This window comes from Alosa alosa, chromosome 5 (assembly GCF_017589495.1).
Source record: "Alosa alosa isolate M-15738 ecotype Scorff River chromosome 5, AALO_Geno_1.1, whole genome shotgun sequence".
NCBI classification, from domain to species: Eukaryota; Metazoa; Chordata; class Actinopteri; order Clupeiformes; family Clupeidae; genus Alosa; species Alosa alosa.
This window is the reverse complement of record NC_063193.1, coordinates 8,307,240-8,318,006: the sequence shown is the minus strand read 5'-3', so window position 1 is coordinate 8,318,006 and position 10,767 is coordinate 8,307,240. Positions and strand designations below refer to the sequence as shown.

The 10,767-nt window shown below is 47.1% G+C and overlaps 1 protein-coding gene across 2 annotated transcripts in view; it reads right to left on the bottom strand.

The window, feature by feature from the left end:
• Positions 1-2,668: 2,668 nt before the first annotated feature.
• The window catches only part of bmp2k (BMP2 inducible kinase), a 66,088-nt gene continuing 57,989 nt past the window's right edge, over positions 2,669-10,767 (bottom strand). For both annotated transcript variants that reach the window (XM_048244260.1, XM_048244259.1), the window contains one exon: positions 2,669-4,287. In XM_048244260.1, the coding sequence (XP_048100217.1) occupies positions 2,678-4,287 (1,610 nt within the window). In that variant the 3' untranslated portion in view covers positions 2,669-2,677. The remainder of the gene's footprint in view (positions 4,288-10,767) is intronic.

Genomic DNA, 10,767 nt, shown 5'->3' with positions numbered 1-10,767 from the left:
TAGTTCTTCGGATAGCATGGTGATTTTCATTGGATTTTGCCTTCTTGTCAGGCATACAATTTGGGTTCCACAAGTTAATGGCTTCAAGAGCTCAATTGGACTTTATTTTTTTTTTTTTTAAACTCAACAGAAAGCATAAAAGTGCTTACAATATCCATAATGAACTGGACACGTTATTTGATTTTTAGAATTGCAGCCATCAATAAACTTGTTTTATCAAGTCATACGCACCACTGAGTGAAACCAACATTTTATTGCATTGTTAGAAAGCAATACAGCATGATAAATGTCACACACAGAAAAAAAAAAAAATTAGGTCAGGCGAATCGTGTGAAAAACGAAAATGGCACATATATATATAAAAAAAGTCCCTTGGTGGAGGAGAGATATCCCAGGACTAAGAACTGGGGTGAGGTGAAGTTAAGCAAGTGCCAGTGACCAGCAGGGTGATTTAGTCACCACAAATAGGTAAATTAACTCAGAATAAGTGATAAACCTCCAACAAAAAATAGCCCTTTGTTTTTACTATGGGGCCAGAGAGCTCTTCTTTTAGGAGGATTACTACTTATTTGGAGTCAACAAACCCAGGTTTGTCGCTAGACCATGTACTTGGGAGAATGCCCCCTAGCTCAGTGTCAAACAGCAGATGGTGTATCGGATCTGGCCAAGGTCAGCCCCAGGACGGGGAAAGGTCCGCCCCTTCGGGCCGCTGTCTGGACCACCCGCTCAACAACGCAGCCCAACGAAGATGTCTGGCGCCAGACCAAACGGCATGATGTCATCAGAGGAGGTGTTGCGTTACAGAGGGGCAGGAGCATTGTTCAGCCGGGTTGGTGATGGTCAACCCCCCCAGCCTCATCACAGCTCAACGCAACTGAGTGACTTTTAAAGCATGGATGGACACAAAAATCCCTTATTGTCTTACAAAAAACATCTACTGTGCTAGCGCTGTAGCCATGATCGGACTGGAGGTGTGTGTGTGTGTGTGTGTGTGTGTGTGTGTGTGTGTGTGTGTGTGTGTGTGTGTGTGTGTGTGTGTGTGTGTGAGTGTGTGTGAGTGTGTGTTTGCATGTGCTTACAGGGTTCACAGGAACAGTACAGATACTTAGTTTTGTGTTCTTCTTCCATGATAAAGCTATCTATTTCTAGTTTTGAGTATTGTTACTGTACAACGTGTCATCACTAGGTAATCACAGGAGACATCACATGATCGTGATTGTGGCTAGTACGTGGCTCATTTGTCTATTTGAAAGCATCTCGGTAATACAGTTTGTTCTATGTGATGAAGTCTCAATTGATAAAATGAAGCCAGTCATCCAAAGGAAAAAAAAGAAGGTTCCCTTTAAGTATTTAGGGAAAGTAAAATATAAAAAAACAACCACATCTAAAATGCTTCTATGTATTCAAAAGCACTTAGTAATGTAAAAAATATGCATAGAAAAATCTGGTGTGAGTAGATGAACAAACACAAATGGAGAGAAAGGCGTACACTGAAATGATTCCGTCGCCCTCGCGGCCGACAACAGCCATTTTGTGTGTTGGTTTCCGAGGTACTATGCAGCAGGGCGGAGCCGTGCCCATATAAGGCTCTGTGGTGCGAAATTAAACCTAACTAGTAGACCATGCAGAAAGCCACCATCTACACAAGGAGCTTTCACTGCAAATCTATAGCCCTAAGGTCCACATCCCACGCTAGTTGTTCCACAGCGTCTCTGGCTTGAGTTATCAGAGCTACTAGCTACTAGTCAGCCACAGTCTCTCCTTACCAAACTGGCAGCTAACCGGTGGGTGGACAGAACAGCAGAGATCGCCCATGAGGAGCTGTAGTCGTAATATGCCCATTATTACATGTAATAAGCCCCTTATTACAGCTGTGTGCATGGTCTGCGTGTACAGGCGGGCGCTGAAGTGGCATGTTCAAGGGAAAAGAAGAGGGAAGTGTCATCCTACTTGCTTTATGATTAGAGAATGCTTCCCCTCTTCAAAAATCTCACATTTTACTTGAGCTGCATGGTACTTTCCCGGACACGTGTAAAAATGCAGCATTGAAGGCTTCTCAGCGAACTAGTGGAGGCTAAAGGCTACAAATGCAGAGCCATTAAAAAAATGTTCATGATCTTTAGAATCACCATCACCATCATCATTGTCATCGTCGTCGTCATCATCACAAGGTTAGAGAGTGGATATTCAGGCCAGTTAGGCATTAGAAGTGATTAGTTCCAAAAACATCAATAGTCTTTCTTGCTCTCTGTCTAAGTGGAGAGAGTGCAGAAAGGGGCAGCGCTTGTTGCCAGGTGCGTGCATCACATCTGCAGCAGCCAGTTTCAGTTTTAGTGGAGGCAAGAAAAGCAACATGACTCTGCAGACATGTGCACGATACCCTTAGTACAGGTGCGTGGGGGAATGCGTGGGTGGGAATATGTGTGTGTGTGTGTGTGTGTTTCTGTGTGCTGAGGGTTCTTCTTGAAGCAAGCATCAGAGAGAATCATCAGTGTAAGTGCGCATTCATGTGTTGCATGGAAGACGAGGAGTATAGAAGAGGAACTCTGCAGGACTTTAAAGTGGGAGGGGTGTGTGTGTGTGTGTGTGTGTGTGTGTGTGTGTGTGTGTGTGTGTGTGTGTGTGTGTGTGTGTGTGTGTGTGTGTGTGGGTGTGGGGGTCAGGTTCAGGGTTCAAATCACTGCTTGGATGGGAAGGGTGCGGCCCCAAACGGATCCAGGTCCACCACCTGCTGCGGCTGCTGCTGTTGTTGGGGATGTCCGCTGCAGATGACCAGCTCTGTGAAGGGCACTGCCCCGAAGTCGTCCATGATGTTCCCTCCGACATCGCCCAGAGCACCGCCATGCTGCGAGCCGGCCCGCGGCCTTCCGTTAGCCGTCGCCGTGTCGCCCGCCTGCCCCTGCGGGTGGAAGGGCTTGGCCCCAAACGGGTCCAGCGGCGGAGGCGGCGCGTGGTCCTCCGACGGCGGCCCCTTGTCCTTGGCCCCGTCCCCGGGCCCCGCGGTGGTGGTGGCCGTCATGCTGATGTTCTCCTTGGAGTCCGAGGCGCTTAGGTACTCGTTACTGCTCTGCGAGTCGCGCCGGCCCACCCGCCTCAGCCGACGCGTGCGCTCCGGCGTGCGGAAGCTGGGCTTGCCTCCCTTGCGGCCGCCCGTGGGCGTGCCGTGGTGCCGCTTGCCCCCGTTGCCCCCTCCGGGCGACCCGCCGCAACCGCCGCCGCCACCTCCGGACGCCGCCTCCTGCTTGCTGCGCCGCTGCCGCGACGACAGCTTCTGCAGACTCCGCTGCTGCTGCTTCTGCCGCTGCTGTTCCTCGTCGCCATCACCGTCTGGCTCGCCAACGCCGCCCTGCTGGTCGAGATGCTGCTGCTGCTGCTGCTGCTGCTGTAACTCCTGCAGCACTAGAAGCTCCTCTGGTGGCTGCTGCTGCAGTTGCTCACTGGTGCCGCTGGCGGGCTGGCCAGGGGGCTGGAAGGGGGAGAAGCCGAAGGGGTCGATGGGCAGCACTGAGGGCTGCAACGGGTGGCTGTTGCTGGGGGACATGGGTGGGGTCTGTGGAGGGGGGCGGGAGAGGTTCCGGTTGAACGGTGCTCGGCTGAAGACGTCAGGCTCCTGACCAGCGGGGGGGAACGGGGCACAGCTGAACACGTCCACCGCGCTCTCTGGCGGCGAGCGGACGAACGGGACAAACCCAAACACGTCCACTCCCACCAGTGCTCCCTCCACAACCGCAACGCCACCTCCTGCTGCTGGTGCTGATACAGCTGCTTGGCCTGTCGCCTTGTTGACCGCTTGGTCTCTTGGCAACCTGCCTTCTCCTTCTCTTCCTGATGCGCCAGGCTTGACCTTCCTCTGCTCTCCGTCAGAGTCGTCCTCTTCCTCCCCCTCCTCTTCGTCGTCCGAGTCCATGAGCAGTGGCCGCTGGCCCAGCACCTCCGGCTCCGCCTCGTCTGGCTCTGCTTCGTCGTCCGGCTCACTGTTCAGCCCTTCTCCCTCCTCCACCTCCTCCTCGTCCTCGCTGCTCTTAGGCGACGGCGGGTCCGACTCAAAGTCGCTGTCGGACTCGTCAGGCCGGTGGTGGGGAGCTTGGCCTGGCGCGGCCTGGCGTCTGCCCACCCGGGGCTCCTTGGCCGAGGAAGAGGAGGAAGCAGGTGAAGAGGAAGCGGGTGGGGGCTGAGGAGCAGTGGCAATGACGGGATCTTCAAACAGGGCACAGACCGGAGTCACAGCTGCTACTGGTGTACTGAGCTCCGTACTGATCTGGTCAGGGCTGCACACACCAGTGGAACCTGCAGAAAAAAACACACACACACACACACACACACACACACACACAGTTTAGCCAAACACTAGGCAATCAAATGGAAATGTTCACACTGTGAAAAAAACAATGATAAAGTAATGGGAGCCGAAACTGTTACTCTAAAGGCGATGTCACTGTTTAATTCGATGTCCACAGCATCTAGTGAGGTTTTTACCAGTAACTTTAAAAACATGCTGGGCTACCATGCTGTTCATTTTGTTATACGAAAATGCACATGTACAGATAGGCTAATCCGTAAAACAAATGTGGTCTTTTTTGAATTTCTGATTAAATTAGAAACAAAAAGATTTCCCCTTAAAGCTACAGTATGCTCCAGAAAGGCTGTTGTGCAGATGGACAATGTCTTAACACAGTAAGGCTTTAGGGATAACAATGTGATGGGTGGTGGTAGTGGTGGTGGGTGGGGGGCATCTTAAGAGCAGGAACATGATTGCTGCTTTTGCTTCCTACAGTGTAACAGTGAGTTTTAGCTCGTGTAAGTTCTGTAATATGACAATGACGACGTATTAAAAAAAGTAAAGCTGGATTACAGGCTGATGCTCTCTTTGTGAAGTAGCTCCGGGTGCGGCCTTCGATGACATCTCTGGAGCATTCTGTTTGTTTAACCCCCACACACACACACACACACACACAAACCCTGGGGCAAGTGACAAATGCTAACAGTTTGTGCAGTATTAAAACAGAAGGCGTAAAAGAAGGAGAATTAGAGAACTCATATGGTAGGAAAGCTGCTCTTCTCTCCTCTCCTGACCTCCTCCGCCCACGCCCTCACTCACACACACACTCACCCACCCACACCCCTCGGCTCGCTGGGATGGTGCTTGGCCCAAGACCAGATGCCACAACCCGACTAAGACGTGGCTCTCCAAGTCCAGCTGCCCCTCGCACAGTCCACCCACCCGGCCCGCACGCCAGCCGGATCCGAGGCAGATCTGGTCTTGCCCTTTGATATGGACTAGCCATGCTTTTACCGAAAAGTGTTGCTGGAAAACAACCATGCCCACAAAGTCATCTATTAAATATTGTTAAGAGACTACCATTTTACATGAACATTTTTGACAGATTAGCATTTAACAACAGTCACAATAACACTTTTTGAGAGGGTCGAATGGTATCTCTGATCAATTCAACTCATTTTAGTTCACATTGTGCCTGGCACAAGATTAAACATTTTTTTTTAAAAAAACAAAAAGTTTTTTTTTTTTTTTGTCTTGCCAGTTGCCACAGACTGTTTACGTTTGCAGCTTTTTACATTTCAAATACGCTTTCAGTCACTGACAGATGGAGGCACCAAACTCAATTTTGGGCATTCGTGTCATAACACACAGGTTACAACATGCAATAAGTGGCACAATAAATAAATTAATTAATTAATATAGCACATGCCACATCCCTTTAAATACATTTCACACTCAATGATTCCAGAAACTAATATACTTTTTTTCGGGGCAACATGCCACAGTGATGAAATTGGAAGACAGGACCAAAAAATGTGTAGTGTTAACTAGAATGCTTTGAAGCAAATCTGTGGATGGACTTAGCTAGGCTATTTATGATGTTCCTATAGCTGTGCACTCTCTCTCTCTCTCTCTAGGAGTCCAGTGCAACCCCATGCTGTGCAGACACACTCGAAAATCTGCTCGCTTCCTGCGCTCCAAACTGGCAGCTCGAGCAAGGAGGACAAGCCAAGACTGGAACCACGCATGAAGACGCGCGGAGAGGGAAAAAGAAATACTCCGAAAATCAGCAGGAGGGAGATGAAGAGGGAGATGAAGAGGGAGATGAAGAGGGGGAGACAGAGAGAGAGTGTGATATCTTGGAGTTGGTAGCACTGTGTTCTACCATACGATCTGCCAATTAATCCACAGGAACACAAAAGAGAACATGTGTCTCCCCTCTCTCTCTCATATATATATCTCTGAGGGGTCAGCAGTGTATAAAGAGGGGTCAGCAGTGTATAAAGAGGGGTGGGGAGGTCTGAGGGGAGAAAGAGCAGGGAACCCTGCCACCCTGCACAGGGAGGCAGGGCCCTATGAATGATCTACTGTTACTGCTGCGACTACTACTGCTAATACTAATACAAGAATTGGGCCAGATCCGTTCCATTCTGATCTGCATCAAGAGGAGCAGGAGGAAGAGCAGGAGTAGGAAAAAGAAGAGGAGGAGAGCGGTATGGCAGGAGGAGGAGGAGGGAGGAGGAGGAGGAGGAGAGCGGTATGGCAGGAGGAGGAGGAGGTATGGCAGGAGGAGGAGGAGGAGGGAGAGCGGTATGGCAGGAGGAGGAGGAGGAGGAGGAGCGGTATGGCAGGAGGAGGAGGAGGAGGAGAGGCGGTATGGCAGGAGGAGGAGGAGGAGGAGGAGGAGCCGGTATGGCAGGAGGAGGAGGAGGAGGAGGGTGGTATTGCAGGAGGGAGAGGCCCAGCATCTGTTTGGGCTCTGCTGTCACGGATTACATGTCTACACAACATATCCAATCAAGACCTGACATCTCCACAAGGCAGGGCACAATAGCACATCTCTAATCGTGTAAGGAGATGGAGAACACCTGGTGGTATGTACACACAAACATACACTCATTATCTGGACGATGTTCTTTTGGGCGGTGGAGGGGTTGATTTAGTCAGATTAAGGATGGATGGATGGATGGATGGATGTGTGTGTGTGTGTTTGGAGTGGGGGGGTGTTCCTTTAAAAGGTACACTATGCAGGCTTTTCAGCTTATTATGCAAGTTTTTTAGCTTAATTTACCTTCATTTAACAGCTTCAGAGTCATTGGAATGGTTAAGCGGAAAAAACACCCTTGCAACTGTGGGCTGGCGGGCCGACGGTCTCAGACATTTGCATAATCAAAGTAGGCAACAGCATTGAAATAACGGAATGCTCCTGCACAAGAACCGCAGATGGTAAGTGGTGGATGCTCAATTTTGGTGCCTCAATTCTCCTCTCTGAATGTCCAGACATTCAAATGGTTTAGACAAAGATGTCAAATATAGTTTTAAAAAAAAAATAATTCTCGTAGCACTCGTTTTTTAGGACATATTCCAATTAAGTCTTACAAAGAGCAACCACTTGAGTGCATTATTAAAAAAAAAAAAAGTATTTTTCTAACTTTTTTAAGTTGAGCGTGTCTGCTCCGGTATCAACTAAAGACAAGAAGCCTACCACCTTTCCCTTTAACTACTTCACATTTACTACTATTACTACTACAGCATCTGTTTTAATTCATGTTATCTGTACAGTACATGGCTCCTGACACCCAACCATCAACAAAAGCGAACCCTTCCAAGAAGTTCAGCTGTTCAGCAGTATTCTCAGTGGCGTTGCCTCAGTCATGACTTTCCCATGGATACACCAGCTTCAAGGGAATCGGCTCTTGGTGCAAGATGGCCGCTGCCGCGGTTGGGTGTGTTTACCATTGTGTTAGCGCTCACCAGTTTTTGTGCACCTCCGAGTGATTGTTGCTGCTCACTGGTGCATTCATAATGGGATTAAGGCTCCATAAACTATGGAGGCTCAAGCAGCAGCAGCAGAAGAGAGGAGCAACACTGACACCCCGACCCCCAAACACTAGCAGTCGGCCAGACTGAGGTCACATATGTTAACCGTCTCGTTTGTAATGCCACAAACAAACAAAAGATGGTGCCTCGGCCATAAAGCTCTCATACTCTCGCTCACTCACTTTCTCTCTCTCACACTTACATGTCATTTTGTTTTTTTTTTCTTTCTATAAATACCTAATCTATTTGGTGCTGCTACATGGTCCTCTAGGTTAACCTATTTCATGTGACTGTCCTTCATTTACAGTCTGCTATGTTAGAGGGAAACCATCACATGGATTAATCAATCTATTTTTAAATACATAACAAGGTCAAATAAATCCCCAATCAGATAACACAAGAGATTACATCAAGAGAACAAAAGAGCTCCAAGTGGGGCATTCTAACTATATTGGTTTCTACAACCTGGTCACTCATAAATTGATTTGGAGTCATAATGTAGTCCATGTTTCAGATATGATCGCGATAGACAGAGAACAGCTGTCTGGTAGTTACTAGATCAATCTTGACTGTGTGTCCTTCAAGAGAAAGACGAAAACAGGGAACCAAACAGCTTTTAAACCAAGCACCTCTACAAAGTCTCTATTAATTTTACATTTTTGGGAAACATGGTAGAACAGCGCAAACTGGTATTTCAAGTAAGACAGCCATATCAGATAGATAATTGTAATACAGTATATCAGAACATCTTGCCCTTGTGGTAGAATGATGGTCAGACCCTTAAAACACCCAAAAAACCAAATACCCCTGCGCTGGGTTCAAGCCTCTGGAATAAAAACCAACCAAAATATGTAAGGCTTTTTCAACATATTTTTATTTTCCATTAGCATTTTGAAAAAAAGAGACACAATTACAGTATGTTACAAGGTAATTTACAGAAATGTCTGGTCATCAGTGTACAGAGCATCATGTACAACTCTTATGCACCTAAATGCTTTATATACGTATGTATGTTTATGTGGATATATATTTAGATATTTATGTGCTTTATATGTGTTTTTCAACTTCTGTATGTATGAGGTCTTGGTCTGATGGTGCTGTATGCTAAAGGTATTTAGCTTTTCCAGTTAGGTCATGACTTACAGGCACAAACATCATCTGTTTGAAAAGGGCACACGTACAGGACAACCACGAGTCTTGCGTCAATACAAAGCTGTTTGGGGCAACAGATCCCTTTAAAAGAGTAGAACAGTAGAAGTTTTTCTCTGTGTGTGTGTGTGTGTGTGTGTGTGTGTGTGTGTGTGTGTGTGAGGGGGAGAAAGAAAGAGAGAGAGAGAGAGTGAGAGTGAGAGAGAGCACGTGTTTGCAATTGAGTGTTAGTATGTGTGTGAGTGTGTGTGCGTGTACGTGTGTGCGTGTACGTGTGTGTGCGTGAGAGAGAGTGCATGCGTTTGTAAGTAAGAGTAAGTATGTGAGTGAGAGTGTGTGTGTGTGTGTGTGTGTGTGTGTGTGTGTGTGTGTGTGTGTGCAGTAGAGGCCTGGAGACCCAACTGGTTTAGTAGGGAAGCACCACCCGGACCTGTTAGCACTTAGCTTTAGCGTTAGCCCCCAAGACCCCAGCAAGTACTGTATGTGCAGAGCCTCATGACCCAAGCAGGTCTGAAGAGACCCGGTCTGCTCTGCTAGGCTGACTCTGAACTGACCCAACTAGTTCTGTAGGTTTGAGTTAAAGCACTTCTGTTACACACTAGTAGTGCAGTATTAGTATTTCATTTTTCTTTGTCATTATTGTTTTAATGCAACTTGTACAAACCATCTTTCCACCAATATCCCACTCAAACAAGATGTTTCTGAGAATGGCTGTCTTACTTAAAACAACATGGCAAGAGTATCGATAATAATCATAATGAAAAACAAATAAAAAAACGACACATCAGAACTCATGATGTCAGGAGATGAAAGAACAAACAAATACAAACCAACAAACAAACCAACAAACAAACAAAAAGAACAAATAAAATGTGTGCATTACAAACGCATAGAATCCAGCTGGAGGATTCTGTCTGGCTTCATGGCCAACTTACCTTTGGCAAACAGAAAGCTTGTATGAAAAGTGAGAGTGAGATGAGTGAGTGTGAAAGAGCGAGACGCCCACCTCTGTCCTTAACAGAGTCCAGCATGACGAGCCACTGCCCTGCGCCCTGTTCAGCTTGCGGTTAGTGATGGATGAGGTATATGAGTGGTTATGTCATCACCTTATTCACTAGTGGGGAGATCCAGCATTATGGGTAGGTTTTCCTCACAAAAGAACAAGAACCGGAACAAGAACTGGAACCAGAACCAGAGGAAAAAGAACCTGGGGGAACTATCTATGGCACACTAGGGATTCAAAAATCAGCCACAATTTCGAGAGCTTTTAGCATGTGGAAGAAGAAGAAAAACTGGTGACACGCCTGTTCATGAATCCAATGGTTTTGTACGTTCAAAAGGTTTAACAGATCAAGGACACAGGGTAAATAAAAAAATGTTCATGATGCTGGAATACTCCCCAGGCTAATATAAGATGTAGAAAGGTAACAAAGAGAGAAGTGTCAGAGAGAGAGAGAGAGGTCCCTATGGTACAACCTGCAGTTACAGTTGTGAGATCTCAAGTCCTTTCCAGTTCTTTCAACACACACAGCGTCTCTCTATGGAACCCTTTGTATAGCCTATGCCCACACTCCACAAAGAGTGACCTCCAATTAGTGCGTAGCTCACACATAAAATCCAGAGATATTTAAAGTAAAAAACAATATGTCAGGTAGCCCAGTTTCTATCTCCTTCTAACAATCCTCCATCAACCCCTGACCTCTAGCTAAATGGAGCAACCCGATAGCTGGCAGCTAATATGCTCTTCACAGCTTTAAACTTGAAGGAATTCACAAAATAAACAAACAAAAGTAAACAAG